The 21,964-nt window shown below is 36.6% G+C and overlaps 1 protein-coding gene across 1 annotated transcript in view; it reads right to left on the bottom strand.

Moving 5' to 3' along the window:
- USH2A (usherin) overlaps positions 1-21,964 on the bottom strand; it is a 969,245-nt gene that overhangs the window by 732,370 nt on the left and 214,911 nt on the right. The window contains exon 14 of the mRNA XM_055419911.2: positions 10,703-10,866. Coding sequence (XP_055275886.2) covers positions 10,703-10,866 — 164 coding nt within the window. The remainder of the gene's footprint in view (positions 1-10,702; positions 10,867-21,964) is intronic.

Raw genomic sequence — 21,964 nt, 5'->3', positions numbered from 1 at the left:
CTTGATCTGAGTGGAAAAGCTATTAGTATTTGAGTACAATACTAATACAATACTATTGAATACCATTAATACTATTGAATACAATACTAAACGTCGACATTCTAGGAATCAGTGAACTAAAATGAAATGGAATGGGTGAATTTAACTCAGATGACCATCATATCTACTACTGTGGGCAAGAATCCCTTCAAAGAAATGGAATAGCCATCATAGTCAATAAAAGAGACCAAAATGCAGTACTTGGATGCAATCTCAAAAACGACAGAATGATCTCTGTTTGTTTCTAAGGCAAACCATTCAATATCACAGTATTCCAAGACTATGCCCTGACCAGTAACACTGAAAAAGCTGAAGTTGAATAGTTCTATGAAGACCTACAAGACTTTCTAGAACTAACACCCAAAAAAGATGTCCTTTTCATTATAGGGGACTGGAATGCAAAAGTAGGAAGTCAATAAACACCTGGAGTAACAGGCAAATTTGGCCTTGGAGTACAGAATGAAGCAGGGCAAAGGCTAATAGAGTTTTGCCAAGAGAACACACTAGTCATAGCAAACACCCTCTTCCAACAACACAAGAGAAGATTCTATACATGGACATCACCAGATGGCCAACACCAAAATCAGACTGATTATATTCTTTGCAGCCAAAGATGGAGAAACTCTATACAGTCAGCAAAAACAAGACAAGAAGCTGACTGTGGCTCAGATCATAAACTCCTTATTGCCAAATTCAGACTTAAATTCAAGAGGGTGGGAAAACCACTAAACCATTCAGGTATGACCTAAATCAAAACCTTTATGATTATACAGTGGAAGTGAGAAATAGATTTAAGGGACTAGATCTGATAGAGTGCCTGATGAACTATGGACAGAGGTTCATGATATTGTACAGGAGACAGGAATCAAGACCATCCCCAAGAAAAAGAAATGCAAAAAAGCAAAATGGCTGTCTGAGGAGGACTTACAAATAGCTGTGAAAAGAAGGGAAGTGAATAGCAAAGGAGAAAAAGAAAGATAAAAGCATCTGAATGCAGAGTTCCAAAGAAAAGCAAGGAGAGATAAGAAAGCCTTCCTCAGCAATCAGTGCAAAGAAATAGAGGGAAACAATAGAATAGGAAAGACTAGAGATCTCTTCAAGAAAATTAGAGATACCAAGGGAACATTTCATGCAAAGATGGGCTCAATAAAGGAGAGACATAGTATGGACCTGACAGAAGCAGAAGATATTAAGAGGAGGTGGCAAGAACACAAGAATAACTGTACAAAAAAGACCTTCATGACCCAGTTAACCTTGATGGTGTGATCACTCACCTAGAGCCAGACATCCTGGAATGTGAAGTCAAGTGGGCCTTAGGAAGGATCACTATGAACAAAGCTAGTGGAGGTGATGGAATCCCAGTTGAGCTATTTCAAATCCTAAAAGATCATTCTGTGAAAGTGCTGCACTCAATATGTCAGCAAATTTGGAAAACACAACAGTGGCCACAGGACTGGAAAAGGTCAGTTTTCATTCCAATCCCAAAGAAAGGCAATGCCAAAGAATGCTCAAACTACCACACAATTGCACTCATCTCACACACTAGCAAAGTAATGTTCAAAATTCTCCAAGCCAGGCTTCAGCAATACGTGAACTGTGAAATTCCAGATGTTCAAGCTGTCTTTAGAAAAGGCAGAGGAACCAGAGATCAAATTGCCAACATCTGCTGGATCATCACAAAAGCAAGAGAGTTCCAGAAAAACATCTATTTCTCCTTTATTGACTATGCCAAAGCCTTTGACTGTGTGGATCACAATAAACTGTGGAACATTCTGAAAGAGATGGGAATACAGACCACCTGACCTGCCTCTTGAGAAACCTGTATGCAGGTCAGGAAGCAACAGTTAGAACTGGACATGGAACAACAGACTGGTTCCAAATAGGAAAAGGAGCACGTCAAGACTGTATATTGTCACCCTGCTTATTTAATCTATATTCAGAGTACACCATGAGAAACGCTTTGGTGGATGAAGCACAAGCTGGAATCAAGATTGTCGGGAGAAATATCAATAACCTCAGATATGCAGATGACACCACCCTTATGGCAGAAAGTGAAGAAGAAGTAAAGAGCCTCTTGATCAAAGTGAAAGAGGAGAGTGAAAAAGTTGGCTTAAAGCTTAACATTCAGAAAACTAAGATCATGGCATCCAGTCCCATCACTTCATGGGAAATAGATGGGGAAACAGTGAAAACAGTGTCAGACTTTATTTTGGGGGGCTCCAAAATCACTGCAGATGGTGATTGTAGCCATGAAATTAAAAGACACTTACTCCTTGGAAGGAAAGTTATGACCAACCTAGACAGCATATTAAAAAGCAGAGACATTACTTTGCCAACAAAGGTCCATCTAGTCAAGGCTATGTTTTTTCCAGTAGTCATGTATGGATGTGAGTTGGACTATAAAGAAAGTTGAGCACCGAAGAATGGATCCTTTTGGACTGTGGTGTTGGAGAAGACTCTTTGAGAGTCCCTTGGACTGCAAGGAGATCCAACCAGTTCATCCTAAAGGAGATCAGTCCTGGGTGTTCATTGGAATAACTAATGTTGAAGCTGAAACGCCAATACTTTGGCCACCTGATATGAAGAGTTGACTCATTGGAAAAGACCCTGATGCTGAGAAAGACTGAGGGCAGGAGGAGAAGGGAAGGACAGAAGATGAGATATTTGGAAGGCATCACTGACTCAGTGGACATGAGGTTGGGTAGGCTCTGGGAGTTGGTGATGGACAGGGAGGCCTTGCATGCTGCAGTTCATGGGTCACAAAGAGTCAGACATGACTGAGCAACCAAACTTAACTGAACTACGTGAATATGAGTATAATGTTAGCCATTGGATCAGTTGAATTTTTGCCTGTACACCTGGATAGTTTAATAAAGAAAGGTAATAATCATTTTAAAATTATGTTAAAGGAACATTTGAATACCCATGTTTCAAAAAATAAAAATGAAATAAAGAAGACAGAAGCTGATCATAGACCTAATGTGAAAGCTAATAATACAAAATTTCATATGTTGCACTGGGTCAAGAAAAATTTCTTAGATAAAATGCAAAAAGTTATCATCCAACAAAAAAAATTAACTTTGGTAAATTACACTTCATCACAATTAAAAGCTCTTGGATTTAAAAACATACCATTAAGAAAATTTTACATATAATTCACAAAATGGGAAAAAATATTTACAATTTATATCTCTAGTATATGAAGAAATTCTTTAACTCAGTAAGATAAGCAACTCAATTAAAACATGGGCAAAAGGCATAAAACACACTTTACCAAAGAAAACACAGGAATAGTAAATAAAAACATGAAAAGGTACTCAAAATCATTCGTCAGTACAAAAAAAAGTGCAAATTAAAAAATACAATGAGATATTACTATCTCACACACATAAAGTGACTATAATGATATATTGAAAGTCACTCAGTCATGTCTGACTCTTTGAAACCCCATATACTGTAGCCTGCCAGGTTCCTCTGTCCATGGGGATTCTCCAGGCAAGAATACTGGAGTGGGTAGCCATTCCCTTATCCAGGAAATCTTCCCAATGCATGGATGGAACCCAGGTCTATCTGCATTGCAGGCAGATTCTTTACTGTCTGAGCCACCAGGGAAATCCATAATGATACATGGTCAATGCCAAATGCTGCTGAGGTCATAGAGAAACTGGATCTTCCAAAAATTGTAGGTAGAAATGCAAAATAGTATAGCCATGATGGTAAATAACTTGAAAGTTTCTGAAAGAGTTCAAAACACACTCACCATATACTCACTATAAGACAAACCTAAGAGACATAAAAGCAAGTCCATATGAAGACTTGTACCCACGTGTTCATGATAGTGTTATTCATAATGATAAACACTGGAAACAATTTATATGCACAACAACTCAATCTATAAAAAAAATATAGTATATGGTATCTTAGCAATTAAAATGAATTAACTATTGAGATAAATAAAAACATTGATGAATCTCAAAAATACAGTGCGAAGAGAAAGGAGACAGATACAAAAATCTAAATATTGTATGATTTCATTTATATAAAATATTTTAGATAGGCAAAATCATGTCAGGAACTAGATAATGAGTTACTTGAGGCTATAAGTTGAAGTGGGAATTGACTAAAAATGGGTACATGGGAACTTTTCCGAAGTGATAGAAATATTTTATGACTGGATTATAGTTATGCTTGCACAACAATAAATTGTACAACAAACCATCCACTTAAAATGTAACCATAAACTTATGATATATAAATCATATTTCAATAAAGCTGTTAATATAATAAGAGATAGGTTTCTGGGAAGATGGCAGCGTAAGAAGAACCAAGAATCTGTTTTCCCACCAAGACAACAGTTTGCACTGGCAGAATCTAATATAACTACCTTGGAACTCTGGAGTCTATTGAAGGCTTGCAACTTCCAGGGGAAGGGTTGAATGGTAAATTGCAGTTAATTGTGATCAATTTCAGCTCTTTGTACAGTAGAAGTACCCATCTCCCACCCCTGCTCCATGAAAGGAAGCTGTGCACTGTTTCTGGAACAGAGTGCACACAGCCTGCAGGAACCAGAGTGGGCAAAAAGACCCTTTTGTCCAAATACTGGGAATCTGTGCTCTGATTGCTGATTCTTGCTTCTTATCACAGAGTTGCAGACAAAGAGGACAGTGGCCATTGTTCAACCACCCGCACTACTGCAAGTACTCCCCTCAGAGATCAAAAGGACTTTAAGAAGAATTTAAAAGCCATTACTCTATCCTTTTATTTTTCTCTTCTTACCCTTTTTGTAGTCAGTCAGATATTTATATATGTGTAGGTTATATATGTACTTAAATCTTTTTTATATTCAACTCACATTTATATTTATCCTTTTTTATCATTCACATTTTTAAATCTCTATTTACAGAGGATCCTATAGCTTTCCTTAAAGCAATTTTACTGTGGTAAAATATATATAGCATAAAATTTAGCAAATTAACCATTTTTAAATGTACAGTTAAGTGATATTAAACACTTTCATAATGTTGTGCACCAACAAACTGGATAATCTCAATGAAAAGGACAAATTCCTAGAAAGACAAAACTTACCAAGACTAAATCACAAAGAAATAAAACATCTGAATAGACCTGTATTAGTAATGAAATTGAATCAGTAAGCAAAATCTTGCAACAAAGAAAAGTCCTGGACTTGATGAATTAATTGGTAAAGCATATCAAACTAAACAAAAACCAATACCAATTCTTCTCAAACTTCTCCAAATATTTGAAGAGGAGGGAACCCTTCCTAACTCAGTCTCTGAGGCCAATATTTCCCTGATGCCAAACCCAGAAAAAGGTAAAAGAAAAGACAACTACAGGACAATATATCTCATGAATTGATGAAAATATCCTCAACAAAGTACTAGCAGATGAAATTCAGCAATATAGTGGGATGATTATATACCATGATCAAGTGGGACTTATTCCTGGAATGCAAAGATGTTTCAACACACATAAATTGATCAATCCAACACCACATTAACAGAATAAAGAAAAATTAAACCGCATAATCATCCCAACTGACACAGGAAAACAATTTGATAAAAGTCATACCCTTTCAAAAAAATAAATAAATGAACTGGAATAGAAGGAAAATAATAAAATTCATATATGAAAAACCTTCAGCAAATACCACACTCAATGGTTGAAGACTTAAAGCTTTTTCTCAAGGATCAGGAACAACACAAGGATTCCTGCTGTCATCATTTCTATTCAATCAATAGAGTACTGCAAGTTCTAGCCAGAGCCATTAGACATGAAAGAAAAATAAAAGACTCCCAAATGAAAACAGAAAATTATCTTTGTTTACAGATGATCTTTTACGTAGAAAACCCTAAAGATTCCACACAAAAATACCCACAACATTTAGAACTAATAAATGAAATAAGCAATGCTGCAAAATACAATACAAAGTCAATACAAAAATCAGTGGGCTTTCCAGGTGGCTCAGTGGTAAAGAATCTGTTGCCAATGCAGGAGATGCATGAGACATGGTTTAAATCCCTGGTTCAGGAAGATCCTCTGGAGGAGGAAATGGTAACCCACTCCAGAATTCTTGCCTGGAAAATTCAATGGACAGAGGAGCCTGGTGGGCTACAGTACATTGGGGTTACAAAAGAGTCAGACACAACTGAACAGCAGGTATCTCAAACAAAAGTCCATAGTATCTCTATACCTTAACAATGAAAAATCTGGAAAGAAAATTATTAAAACAATTATTTACGATAGCATCAGAAAGAATCCTTAGGAATTAAATTAATCAAGGAGATAAAAGACATACCAAAAATTATAAAACTTTGTTGAAAGAAATTAAAGATGACATAAAGGAATGGAAAAACACCCAATCATGGATTAGAAGATTTAAAATTGTTGAATGCCAATACCACCCAAAGAAATCTACACATTTAATAGAATCTTTGTCAAAATCTCAGTGACATTTTTTCCAAAAGTAGGAAATATTCTAAGTCCATATGCAATCTTAAGGGACTCAAAACAATCTGGAAAAAGAACAAAACTGGAAGATATCAAACATACAACAAAACTACAGTAATCAAATAATGTGGCCCTGGAATAAAGACAGATATGTAAACCAAGGGAATAGAGTCCAGAAATAAAAGCCCACCTACAAAGGCAAATGATTTCTGACAAGGAAGCCAAGACCATACAATAGGGGTAACAAAGTCTATTCATGAAACTCAGAAAACTGGACATTCACATGCAAAAGAATGTAGATGGATCCTTATCTAACACCATCTATAAAAATTAACTGAAATAGATCAAAGGTTGAAATTCAAGACCTAAAACTATAAAATTCTAATAAGAAAACTCAGGGAAAAGGCTTTGCAACACTGAGTTTGGCAATGATTTCTCACATGTTAAAAGCACAGGTAACAAAAGAAAAAAACAGACAAATAGTAATCCATCAAAAATTTTAAAATTTGTTCACCAAAGACACTATCAACAGATTAAAAAGGCACCCTACAGAATAAAAGAAAATATTTGCAAATCATATATCTGGCAAGGGATCAGCATCCATAATATACATGGAACTCCTAAAACTCAACAACAAAAAATTCAATTAAGAAAGGGCAAAGTACTTGAGTAGATATTTGTCAAAGAATCTACACAAGTAACCAATAAGCACATGAAAAGATGTTCAATATCAGTAACCACTGGGGAAATGCACATCTACAAAATTACGAGATAACATTTATATTATTAGGAAGCCTACTTTAAATAAACGGAAAAAAAATGTTGACAATGGTAGGGAAAATGGAATCCTTGTGCACTGTTGGCAAGAATGCAAAATGGTAAAGCTGTTGTGAAAAGCAGCTTCCTCCAAAAAGTAAAAGTAGAATTACCATATGATTCCGCAATTTCACTTCTGAGAATATACCCAGTAGAAGGGAAAGCAGAATCTTGAAGACATCTTTGTACACCCATATTCATAGTAACATTACTCAAAAAAGCTAAAGCATGATAGCAACTAAAGCATAGTATCTGTGTATTAACAGATGAATGGGTGAGCAAAAAGTGGTATACACATGTCATGGAATATGGTTCAGTCTTATAAGGAAGGTAATTCTGGCACATGCTAAAATATGGATAAACCTGGAGGACATATGCTAAGTGAAATAAGCAGAATACCTGACAAAAGTGACAAAAAGGCAAATGCTTTATGATCTTCCTTACATGAAATACTTAGATTATTAAAAATCATAGAGACAGAAAGTAAAATCATGGTAGCCAGGAGGTAGGAGGAAATGTGGGGGTGGGAGATTATTGCTTAATGGGTACAGAGTTTCAGTTTCACAAGCAGAAGAGAGTTAACAGAGTTGGATGGTAGTCATGGCTGCACACCATCATGAAAGTATCCAACATCACCAAACTGTACATTTAAAAATATTTAATATGGTAAACTTAATGCATGCATATTTTATCACAATAGAATAGTTTTAAAAGGAAAACTATGAGATCTTCTCTGAGAGTAGAGATAAAAATGTGAAAGAAGACTGCTAAATAACCAAGAATAAATATAAATATGAGTTGATATAAAAAAGATTTAAGTACATATATGACCTATGCATATATAAATATATTTGTTTGTTTAGTTAAATTCAGAGTCAGAAGTTTAGGGCAAATGGTATGTCATTCAGTAGCAAAGCATTCAAAAAGCAGAATTCTTTAATACCTTCTGTTTCTGTCTCTGTATAAAAGCGAATGACTATCATTTTAAAAGCATAAAACAGTTATTCACAGGAAAGAACTAAATCACATAATAAGGAAACTAAATCACATAATAAGACTATGAGAGAAGGTCTAACTAGTTTAATTCAATTCTCCTGCATTCTAGAAAGTATATCCTAGGATTCCCACCCTGATTCTCTGTCTTAAAAAAGATCACAGATGATATCACTAAACTTTTGTCAATGGCTAAGGCAGTGTAAAAGAAAATAGTTATAATACTGTGGTTCCCAAATCACAGTCTTGAAATTAGTCGGACACAGAAAAATACACACCCGAGGTAGTTCACAGTTTTAACAATAGATAGCACTACATTCCTTTCAATAGCATCCTTTCTTTGTGCAGTTGGCTGTTCTGGCTGTTGCTGGGATAAAGAGCCAGGATCACAGGAAAATCAACGTGGAGCAGGACAGAAAGCAGCCCCCCTCACATTCATCCCACAGCTAGCCCTTTTTCTGCACCCTTTTTATTCTCACTGTGTTCATCATGTTTCTTGACTGTGCTTTGAGCTTCTTTACAGGCAGGAATCCTGTCTAATTTTTTAAATGCATTACCTCTATTGATGCTGAGCTTCCAACTTTGTTTTGTGTGTTTTAAACATTGTGAAACCCAGCCTAAAACAGAAGCAGTAAAACCACCACCATAAGAAGCTGGACGAACATGTTCCATACTAAGGATTACAATTTTAAAGAGATAGAAAGTCAAAAGGACCATATCCAGAAAAGAGTGATTACAAATATGCAATTTTTTTAACTATTAAGAATTGAAAGTATTTGGACAGACTAAAAATATTTAGCCCAGAGAAGAAAAATCTTAACATAAAAGTAAATGTCTACCACTACTAAGAAACGTCGGCCAGGTTTTGTGACCAGACCATCCACTTTTGCCTGAGGTATAATTCCTAGACTGTGTCTCAGGTGTGAGCACAGGTAGTGAAAGTGGAGCAGACGCTTTTATTTTCATACAACATTTGTGGCAGAACTGATCAAAAAATTGCTATGACTCCATATGTAATGTAAAACTGTCACAATTCTATTATAAATGATTTCTATGACTGCCAACCAAGGCAATATGCTGGAATTTCTATTGCTCACAAATCAATCAATTATATAGCTAATCAATGAATAATAAATATTAATTAAAAGTTCAGTGAATCCAGATTGGTGATTAGACTATATTTATACACAAAGGCAATTATTACACTCCTTTCCCAAGTTTAGCATGAACACCTATGGCTTTACTTATACTAAAATCCAGAGAGATCAATGAAACACAGGATACTGAAGGTAAACACACAGGTACAAAAGCTGAATATGTCTTTTTAATCATTAGCTACACCCTGCCTTTCACTACCTCAAAATCTAGTACAGTTTCTGTGGAACTCAACTGTCTCTCCATTAAATATAGATAGCACTCTTCTAGGCACGCTTGTTTATGATGACTTGTCTGGACTTGTGTCATTTCCTAGCATCGTGACTCATGATACGGTCTCAGGACACCTCAAGGAGGAAACGCACTGTGCATTATATTGTTGAGGAATCCTTATTCCTTATATTACTGAGGAATTATATACTGAGGAATGCCTTAGTAGGCATTTCTTGGGCATTCTGGAAAGGCAAGGATACACTATCTTGAAGTAAATATAAAAAAATCACCAATATGCTATGAAATTATAGTATATTTCAAGTGACCTTGAGAAGTCACTTCAAGGTGCTGAAGAATAATATTGAGAAGTCAAAAGACACTATGATGTAACTTTGGGCTTCTAAGAATTAAAGCAAAAATGTGAGAGATGTTGAAACAACTAATACAACTTAAAGTAGAAAGACAGGAATATCAACTACATGAGTAACATATATGATAATAATTGCTATAATATCAATAAACATCTAATAGCAGCATAGTGTCCATAAAACTGGGAGGATAGAGGGACATAAAATTCACGACAAATAAGTAAAAATCTTCCATTTCCTATAGAAATCACCTGGAAATGTTCTTAAGTGGCAAGGTAACCAGTCATATCGGTTTCACAATGCTATCCTAAATTTTACGTGGAAAGTCTAACATTCTGGGAAAACTTTCAATCTGGGGTAAACCAAGACTATAGTCACCTTGCTAGCAATACCATTCCAACAGACCACTGTGAATTTCCCACTACTCAGATAATTGTATAATTATCTATAATTGTATAATTGGAGCATATTCAATGCTCCAATCAAGGAAAAGAACCCCCAAATTTCATTTAGTGTTTTTTTTTTTCATTTCTCACTTAAATTCTCCACATTGTACCTAAGCCTTTCTGATGGGTTCTCAATGAAGAAAGAAATTAATGAGACACTGCCCTGTGTGATGTTGCCTCATACATGGACCAGAGTTCACTTACTTTTGCTACAACCCAATGGGTTGCTGATATCCAAATGGCTTGCATTGGGAACACAGGTATCACACTTTGATCCAGTAACAAATCGTTTACAGAAACACTGCCCTGTGACAGAGTGACAGGTTTCATTTAGGGCTCCTGAGAGATGACAATTGCAAGGCTGACATCTGAAAATAAGACAAATAAACCATTAAAGAAAATAATGCTTTGATTAGCAATCCATGGAAAAAGTTACATCTATTGATAACACTGTGGAATAAAATAGTCTGTTTTAGCTGGTATATTGAAAAAGATTCTTGAGCTAAACACAAAACAGAAAGATACCTTTATCAAAATGCTATTCACAATAAAATCTCTACAAAACCTTCTCTTTGAACATTAATTAATAGCAAGAAAGTGCTATATTGCTTTTTTATACGCAATGATACATCTTGTGACTTATTTTGCATATTAGTTGCTCCGTTAAGAACCCTGTAAACTTTTCATCCTCACAGAAGCAGTTCTCCCGACAGCTAAAAATTAAGATTCGATACCCATCCTGGAGGAGGAAATGGCAACCCACTCCAGTATTCTCTGGAGAACCCCATGCACAGAGGAGCCTTGCAGGCTACAGCTCATGGGATTGCAAAGAACCGGTCACAGCTGAGCGACTGAACCTGCACCCATAAAATTATCTCTGTAAGTATATTTCAAACTGTGAAATAGAAAACTGGGTGTGATAATTACTGCTCCCCCTAAAAGTCTTGTAATCGTATAATCTTTTAAAGAGTCAAAATTATACAGTTTTATAAAGATTAAATTTTGCTAAGAAAACAGTTTGAGGAAGATATGTTCAAATACTGCTGATGCCTTATATATGTTATATATCATTTTTAACTTTTGTATTAAACTCGTTTACCCAAAATGATGAGGGAATAGAGCATTATTCTGATCTATGAAAAGATGCTATCGATACAAACATAACCAAAGAACTTCAACTTAAATTTCTTGGCCATGAAGTTGATTGTAAAAATCAGTCTTGGCAGTTTACCATGATAGTAACTAAGACTTGTTCCTTCAGAGTGAATTTTTCATTCAGTGCATGCTATTGTCCTAGATTGTGATGGTACCACCATGAAGCCTTAGGGCTTCCCTGGTGGCTCAGATGGTTAAGAATCTGCCTGCAGTGTGGAAGACCTGGGTTCAATCCCTGGGTTGGGAAGATCCCCTGGAGAAGGGCATGGCAACCCACTCCAGTTTCTTTCCTGGAGAACTCTCATGGACAGAGGAGCCTGGCAGGCTACAGTCCATGGGGTTGCACAGAGTCAGACATGACTGAGCAACTAAGCACAGCACAGCCCAGCACAGCATGAAGCAAAACATCACACATAAGAAGACCACGACCTTTAAAGAGGAGCTTTCCATAGGGCATATTGAAAACAACATGAACAGTATGGGCTTCACCTATATTTTCTAGTAAAGATGCTGGATGGATAGAGTTTCTTCATCTCACTGCAACTTTTACCGTGTGATCTCCTGGGTAATCATTCAACACCCTTAAAAAAGCTGATAAAAGCTAAGGCTGCTAAATAAGCTGCAAATTTGTTTTATGGACTAATATCATCTTGGGAATAAATAAAGTACAGTTTGTCTCGAAAACTACTATACTGTAGTTTGCCCTTTTTGTGTCATGATAAGAGTACATTTTTCCCCTCCAAACAACTACAGGGTGTCCTTTACGTGTAGACAGAATTCCATCTCAAACAGATATCTTGTTTAGCCTATTTAAGTATTAGAGCTGATGAAAATTATGCATGGAAATTAAAATGGAATTACAGAAGCAACAAAATATTTAATTTGCTCCTAACTTCATTATATGCTATTACTTAGAATATATTGTTTGTCGGCTGTTAGTATAATATTGGTAAGCATAAACAATAAGAGACAAGCTTCTCTCAATGCACATATATATCACTACACCACTCATGAATAAGTGTCTCTTGAGTATTTCAGCTTTTATTACCATTCACTCATGAGACAATCACATTTATTTTCCATACAGTACATTTAGAGTAATAGTTTCCAGTGTATAATTCCTTTCCTTGATGGAGATCTATTTTCTTCCCGCTAACTGCTACATGCTTAACTCCAAGTCAGCTCTGTCAATATCCATGGGATATTAAGTTCCAAATCCAAATGGAATAAATAAACTGCTTCTTAGGAAACCACGTAGTGTTTTGAGTAACTAAATATGACTCTTACTGGTTTCACAGTCTCTTATCCCAACTCTTTTTATATGTAACTTCAGTAAGAGAGATTTTTACCTGGGTGAAGTTTACAGGAGACTTTTCTGAATATTATAGGTTGTTTCTAGCCTAAAGGACACTGGGGATAATTTTGTAATTAAAGTTTAAGCAAAATGATTCCTGTAAATTTCTCTGCCTCTCAAATATAATTTTAAACATTTCCAAAACACCTTAGCAAATAAGCTACAGGTTTGATGTCATTTTATAAGTTATCCTTCCTCAAGAGCATCTCCTAAATGAAATACATTTCACATTTATTAAAACAAAATTATGTGTAATAAAGAAAAAGACATTTTAAGCTTAGAAAAAGAAACACCAAACTAAGATGAATTGTGATATTGATTTTGTCAGGATAAATGGTTTTTGTAATATTAATATAAAGAAACCTTTATTACACTGACTCTCCTGGTACAGCTAGGGCTTCTCCCGCAATCTGTTTAAAATCTTCATTTTTCATCCTTATGGGAAAACCTCACTTGCTAAATGGATTTCATAGAGAGCAATCTGTCAAGATTTATATAGATAAACAATTTGTGATGTTTATTGACCAGTTCATTATGGTAAACAAAATAGCAGGAAAGCACTGCTAATCTCTGCTAGCTATGTGCTATTACCGTTCTGCATGGGCCCTTATGTTACCCCAGTGTTTGCTGAATTCAATGGGAAAGAAATTCATTGGCTTCAGTCTCTTAAATCTCAAACCTCATATATTTTCCTTTCTAGGGAGCCTCTTCCATTTGGGCAAACAGTAAAAAAAAAAAAGAAAAGGAGTTATCCTACTTATTATTACTCAGAAACATCAGTATGAATGAAGGGGATGAGTTTCAATACTGGATTTCACTATCAGAAACTTCATCATGTGAGGAAGAGCTACTACAAGAGGGGGTCCAGGGATACAACCCAGGATAAAGATAACTTTACTGATGTTTCTCTTTGGAGAACTCTCTTCTGTCTGGGGTCTCAAAGGTACCATCAAATTGATTTAAAGATATTGACTGACATCAATAATATTCACTGAGGGCCAACTGGACTAGAGCAGGACATAAAGATGAATAAGACAGAGCTGTCCTTGTTTTCAAAGAGCCCACAGTCTAGTGAGAAATAAAAAGTGCAGAGAGCATTAACAAAGATGTATGCAGACTTTTGGGGGACACAGGCAGTTTGGTGGAAAAGGATGAGAAAGAAGTAATATGGAGGAATCTTGGAGATATGTGGGCTAAATATTAAAAGATGGGCTGGAATAAGCCAGGCAAACAGGGAGGGGAGAAAATAGAGACAAGACACAGCAGGAGAGTGTATGAAATTTTAAGTAATTCAAACATTTTTTACTTAAATTCTGAATAGGAAGGTGGTGACAGATAACACTGGAAAGTGAAGAAGAGGTAAGATATTGCCAGATTAGGTGCAACGTTGATAGTGGGAATGGACAGGATAAAGTTAAGAAACATTTAGTACATAAAATCAGTAGGATGGGGTGGACAAATTGAAAGGAGAAGGGAAGAAGGGCCTGGAATTATTCTTAGCTTTCTAATTTGTTGAAATGGTGGATGATGTAGTCATCATTTAATATACAGAACAAAGGAGGAAGAGACATTCAATTGCTGAGGGATTTTAGACAAGGATTATTAATGATTATTAAAGAATAGAAGAGAAAGAGGCTTCAGGTGAATTGGGGAAATTGGACAGAGTTTTCTTCCACCTTTTCCTAACACAAGGACTAGCAACCAGTAAGTGTTCAATAAACATTGTTGACTCAAAGAATGAATAAAGCACTAGGACACTTTAGACACAGGACACCACAGATAAATCTGAACGTGACATGTAGCTTTAATAACAATTTAACTCTTTTGAGCCCTTTCTGATTGGCATAGCTGTCCCTCTGCTAGCCTCTTCACAAGGAAGGGGCCACTCTTTTTTAAGGGCTGGCCTTCTACTCTGACTCCCTAAGGCCAGAAGAGTTCTCTGCTGGCTTCTTTAGTGCAGGACCCCACGAGTGCCCTCGCGAGGAGTTTGGTTTTCCCCTGGGTAAGATTTTATTCTATCTCTGCAGCGGATGTGTGGTCTGAGGTTCTTAGTTTTCCTTTCTTCACAGCCTACTAGTAACATCAGATTCTCCTAGAAATGACAACCAGACTTATAAGAGGGGATTGGGTCTAGGAAATCCTCTGTGTGTGAGCCAAAAGCCGTACTCACATGACTTATTGGAGAGGAAGTGAGTGGTATTGCCTCATCAAGAAGCAGGAGGTCAACAGTGTTCAGTGCACCCTCCCTAGTGAAGCCTTCCTACAAATAAAGGGATCCATAAGAGCTGGCCTTGGGCAGTGACTCCCTTGCATCCAGACAACAGTGCCATCTGAGTCCAGGGTGAGGACATTCTTGTCATCCAGAGAAGAGCTTGCTGTGGTGCCTGCCTCCTCTGTCGGTGCTGCACCTTATCACAGGGAGTGTAGACCACATCTCACACACTGGTCACCAACGCCAGACATATCAAAAAAAAAAAAGAAATCCCAGAAGACTCACTGTAATAACAGTATTCACACATTTACACCTAGAAGCTCTAGTCTTCCTTTCCTTAACTTTCTCATTACATTAACATGATAACTTTGAGGTCTGAATGTAGATTAAAATTCTTAAAGCACTCTTAAGAAGAAGCAAGCACACTACTTCTGTGACCCCGGAGGCAGAAATAAGACCAGGTGAGAAAGTCTCAGGAATGAAATTTTTGCTTAATATGAAGAATGAGATTTCTATCCTTCTCAGATTAGAGTTGTTTGAAATAAACAAGAGCTGTGTCATGAGACAATAAACTCTTTTTCGTCCCATGTTTTCAGCAGAAGTTGAACAACAGGTTAGTCTTAAAGGTGACTTGTGTTGAGAAATGTATAGGGTATTGTTTAAGCAAAGTTACTTTTAAGCCTCTTTCCAAGTCTGTAGAGATGATTCTATGAGACTTGGCGAGATTAAGTAACTTGCTCAGGGCAACAGTGACTCTGGTTATAGAGTCAGAAGTTTTTATCTAAGAGAACTATACTAAATATTTTAAGCTTTGTGGCCAAATGACCTCTGGTGTAACCCAGTTCTGCTTTACTAGTGTGAAAGCAGTCATGGAGAGTATGTGAAGGTTGAATATTACTGTGTTCCAATAAAATTTTGTTTTCACAAACAGGTGACAGGCCAGATCTAGTCCACATGCCACAGTTTTCTATCTGTGGTATAGTGGATTGAATTATGACCCCCAACAAAGTCAAAAGTCCTAATGTCCAGAACTTGTGGGCATGATAGCTTACTTGACACAAGGAACTTGGAAGATTTGAGATGAGGAGATGACCCTGGATTATCAGAAGATGTCTAACATAATCACAAGAAGGAAGGCAAGAACTTGAGCATCAGAGAAACGATGTAAGTAAGTGGTGACCAGAGAAGACAGAGTGGTGAAGCATGGAGCCACGAGCTAAGGAATGTGGGTGGTGTCTTCCTTGGAAAAGCAAGGAAGTGGATCTTTTCCTGCTGTCCAAAATAAACATAGGTTTGTTGATACCTTGATTTTGGCCCAGTGAAACTAACTTGGAACTCCTGACTTCTATAACTGGAATATAATAAATTCATATTGTTTTACACCACTACATTTGTGGAAAATAATTATCATAACAGTAATAGGAAATGAGACTGGATAGGGAAGATCCCCTGGAGGGAGAAATGGCAAACCACTCCAGTATTCTTGCCTGGGAAATCCTATGGACAGAGGAGACAGCGAGCGCATAGGGTCACAAAGAGTCAGGCACAACTGAGTGACTGAGCACACAGAACACAAAATAGGATATGAATATACCTGGTCTAGTAGAAAAGCTATAATTGGAGCCTAAATATCTCGTTGCCCATTACTGAACTTTTCCTATAATATCACATTGAATGAATGCTACCGATTTATAAAAACTGTCATCTCTTAGGGAGCCATACAGAATCTGCATTAAAGGAGAATACATCATTTATTGGTCATGATATATTGCAAAAACAATCACAATTCTTCTTCTCTCTCTTTATGCAGGTCTTTTGCAACTAACTGTGTAATTCCTTCCATCAATCCATTCTAAAGAAGATCAATCCTGGGTGTTCATTGGAAGGACTGATGCTAAAGCTGAAACTGCAATACTTTGGCCACCTCATGCAAAGAGTTGACTGACTGGAAAAGACTCTGATGCTGGGAAAGGTTGGGGGTGGGAGGAGAAGGGGACGACAGAGAATGAGATGGCTGGATGGCATCACTGACTCTGTGGACATGAGTTTGAGTGAACCCAGGAGTTAATGATGGACAGGGAGGCCTGGCGTGCTGTGATTCATGGGGTCGCAGAGTCGGACACGACTGAGCAACTGAACTGAACTGAACTGAAATATCTGCTGGCCTGTGACTTGCTTTGACTAATAGACTAAGGCAAAAGTAACTTTGTGGCAGTTCCAAGAAGAGGTATCAAGTGTTCCATCACTCTTCTGTTTTTTTTCTGGGAATTCATCCACCAGCTTGTGAGAGAGCCCTGGCTAGATGGCTGGATGCTTACAGGCATGTGGTCCTTTTACCCTGTCACTCTAGATAACAGCTAGCTGTCCAACAAAGAGTCACTGAGGACTATGAATCCGTGAGGCACGTTTCCCAACATTCCAGTATGATACCCCGAAAGGGAATAACCGAACAAGAAAGTGATCTGCTTCCCTTTGAAGTCATTGACCTTGTTCTCAAAGAAAAGACCAATTAAGATGCCCTGGAAATACACATATGATAAGAAGACCAGATCAAATCTTTGACTTAGTATTGAGATGGAGAACTTTTGTAGCAAAACCAAAAGTAATCTGGCCACAGAATTTTACTTTACGTTTTAGAAGTCTAAGCCTTTTGATTCCTTGGCCATTCTAGGTCTCAGCTCTCTCCCATCTGAGAGGAATCACAGTTCATTGTGTTTTGGTTGGTCAGGAAGAGACAAAGTAGTGATATTTTTAGTTCTTTAGGTTTTTAAAAAAAAGATGACGTACAAAGAATACATATAAACAAAAGAGGTTATTAGGGAAGAAACCCGTGGGGGACTGTGAGGTGTGAGTGCAAATGGTGATGCCCAGATGAACTGGACTCATCTTGTGGCCTGTAGGAAAGAGGACCCATAGTCACAGGTCAACCTGAGGACAGTGCCAGGGAGTGCACTGTGTCACACATGGGTCTCAACTGCTCACTGAGACAAACTGGATGTGGCCCTTTCTTGATTCACTTTTGGTTTAGAAAAATGTGATATACTTTTTCATTTTGCTTTATTGATTTTTCATTGGGCAGATTTTTTTGCTTCATTGTTTTCAATACTGATTAAATCACATTTGCTTTATGTGTCAAAGGTAAATGGAGTGATTTTTGCACTTGGATCAGCTTTCTAAAATACATGTCCCCTTTTTGTGATGGGGAACTTCTGAAAAATGAACTACTTGGATGAAGACAGGAAAATGATTTTCCAACCTGTTACTGTGTGTTTGGTGCGTTGGTGTCATTGTTGCTTTAGTTTAGGTTAAGGGCCTATTTTATTTATTTTTGCCCTTGGGAGTATTAAAAATAATTGTACAAAATGAGCCAAGAGAAAAATATAGCAAACATAGTCATGCACAACAAAGAGCAGAGTAGAGGAAGATAACAGTATATGTGTGGATTTCATGGAGGGGTTAAATAAACACATGGAAAAAGCAGATGAGAAAGTCAATTTATTCTTAAAATCAATGAAGAGATATAGTGATACTTGTATCTTCTCCTTAACAATAAAAATACTTATAATCTTTGTAGACTTTTGGAAATTAATGAAAAAAATTTATACTTTTAAGTACCTAACACAGTGCCTGATTCAAAGTACATTCAAATGATTTTAGATGATTATTTTTTTAAAACTTTAACATCAAGTCACAATAGTTATTCCTCTGTTCTATGTGTCTGTATATATTTAGACAATGAGTGTTTCCCTTAGAAAACAAAAATTCCTAATACTAGGTGGAATCCCATATGCTTTAGACATTTTCGTACACATTTTCAAAATAGTCAGTGTTACTTTGTATACACACACACACACACTCACAAGAACAACCAGAAGTCAACAAAGAGATTTCAATATCAGTCAGGAAAGGAATGGAAAACATAAAAATAATAAAATCCATTTTTTTCTTCTCAATGATGAGCAAAAGTATAAACTCAAACAATTCTCACAGTCATATTTTGAAACATCTTTCTCTATGACCTTCTGTGCTAGAGGATTTCTTTTTTAACAATCATCAATGTTAAAATGAAACATGACAGTAGAATTCATCAGTGGATAGAAGGGTCAACTCTAGACAGGGGCATTCTATGTGACTGATTTAACAAGGGACAAATCCTGCTGATTTCCTTGGGCCCTGTGTGGTCAAGGGAGGCTTTATTCTTTCTGTTTATTTCAGAGAAGCTACATTATCCATAGTGGCTCTTGCTTTTAATAGTTCTTTCCAGCAGCAGCCTATGCTCAATATCAGAGTCAACCCTGCCTAATCTGAGAGCATCCTGAGCCCCATTCACACATGGGTAGTGTGGACTTGAATAGTTATTTTAAAAACTATAGTTTTGTTTTTTTTAGATTTATATCCCTTTCACTAAGATGATAATGGCATGAGACTTTTAAAAAGGTTGATGGAGGTGATAAGAGTAATGCAAATGAGAATTTTCTTGGTGTTGGCTACATTAGGAATGGGATAGATGAGGGGCATGCAAATTTAAAATTCAGAGAGACAACTGGCTTTAGGCCTAGAGCCCATTGTAAAGATCTGGAGAGATGATAATATATTTGAGAGTCATGTACATGCATGCAGTGATTGAAATCATAGTTGTTGACACGTAAGTTGAAGGGTCAGATTAAAGAGGACTAGTTAGAAACAGAAATATAAAACAATTCAGAGAAGCAGAATCTTGGGAGCCAAAGGAAGAGATTAGATTATTTTTTTAATAAAGAAGAAAAAATATTATTGGCTCGTTGGAAAACCATGAGTCATAAGAAGCAATTATAAATTAATTTTCTTTCATCTTTCATTGATCCTTTAAACATATTGCATGAGGCTAATTCCCTTGTCACCATCTGAAAATGAAGTGAGTCAACTGTACAGCTTTTCTGGTCTTCCTTAGAAAATAGAAACTCCTATAGCTATTTTAAGTTGCAAACTATGGGTTCAACAATAGTAACCATACTGGAGGCATCAGATATCGTGATTTCAGAAAATACTACAAAGTTATCATAATCAAAATGGTATGGTCCTGGCATTGAAAGCAGACACATAGACTAATGGAATAGAATAGACAAACTAGATATAAGTCATATCAGTCAACTGATTTTCAAAAATAATATCAGGAATACAAAATGAGGAAAAGGTGCTCTCTTCAACCAATGGGGCTGGCAAAACTGAATGTTTACAGGAAGAAGAATGAAATTGACCCTCAAAATGACCATATATAAAAATCAACTCAAAATGGGTTAAAAAAGACTATCAGAAACTAAAACTACTAGATGAAAACAGGGGAAAAACTTCTTAACATGGGTCTGGGCAATAATTTTGTGACTACGACACCAATGCTTGGGCAAAAAAGCAACAAGAGATGAGCCAAAAATCTTTTACACAGCAAATGAAATTACCAACAGAGTGCAAAGACAACCTACAGAATATGAGAAAATATTTGTGAATCATCTATCTGATAAGGGGTTAATATTAAAAATTTATAAGAAATTCATACAACTCAATAGGAAAAATAATCCTCTAATTTTCAAAAAATGAGCAAAGGATATTTATAGATATTTCTGCAAAGAAGACACGCAGGTGGCCAACAGATACATTAAAAGCTGCTTAACATCACTAATCATCAGGGAAATGCAAATCAAAACCATGATGAAATATCATTTCATATTTCCTAGAATGGCTATTTATCAAAAGCACAAAAGCTAGGTTTTGGTGAGGATGTGGAGAAAAGGGAACCCCTTACACTATTGGTGGGAATGTAAGTTGGTACAGCCACTATGAAAAACAGTATGAAAGGTCCTTAGAAAACTAAAAATAGGACTAAAAAACTAAAAATTGCTATGATTCTAGCAATCTCAATTCTGGGAGTATATCCAAAGGAAATAAAATCAGGATCTTGAAGAGATATCTGCACCTCCAAGTTCACTTCAGCTTTATTCACAATAGCCAAGATACGGAAACAACCTGAGTCCATCATTGAACGAATGGACAAAGAGGATATTGGGTATGTGCATGTATATGTGTTTGTGTGCACTTCCTTACTTCACTCACTATAAATCATCTAATATGAAAAGGGACGGCAGAGGATGGGATGGTTGGATGGCATCCCCAACTCAATGGACATGGGTTTGGGTGGACTCCGGGAGTTGGTGATGGACAGGGAGGCCTGGTGTGCTGCGATTCATGTGGTCACAAAGAGTCGGACACTGCTGAGCGAATGAACTGAACTGAATATGTAAAAATATACCATTGCATTTATACAAACTTGTCACAAGTCTTTTTGCTTTGAACACACACTTAACCTGAATCTTTTACTCTATGACCATCATGACAATTATGAAACCCATAATTATAAAATCCACCCAACAATTTCCAAATGTTGGCTCTATCTCCTAGACTCCAACTTGCAATTATCTCTTTTCTTTTAATGATTTCTGTCTGCTTTCCTAATTTTAACCTCGGCACCTTCTAATAATGTAGTTGTTGTTGTGATGATGATGATGTATCTTATACCTATTTTTCTGGCTCTTTCTATTTCTCATTAATTTAGGTTAACATTTCAAGCCAGCTTTTAACTCAGGGAGTCCAATACCAGCGTTAGCCAGTTCTACTGAAGAATGGCAGGTGATAGAGCACTATCTGTAAGTGATTCTTGGTCCTGGGTAAGATTGGGATGGGGAGTGGGATGGGTAGATAAATGAGCAGGAAG

Source organism: Moschus berezovskii, chromosome 17 (genome assembly GCF_049115385.1).
Source record: "Moschus berezovskii isolate FMDL1 chromosome 17, NW_MosBer_1.0, whole genome shotgun sequence".
Classification (NCBI taxonomy): domain Eukaryota; kingdom Metazoa; phylum Chordata; class Mammalia; order Artiodactyla; family Moschidae; genus Moschus; species Moschus berezovskii.
The sequence above is the reverse complement of the archived record's forward strand: the minus strand, read 5'-3'. Positions and strand labels throughout refer to the sequence as shown.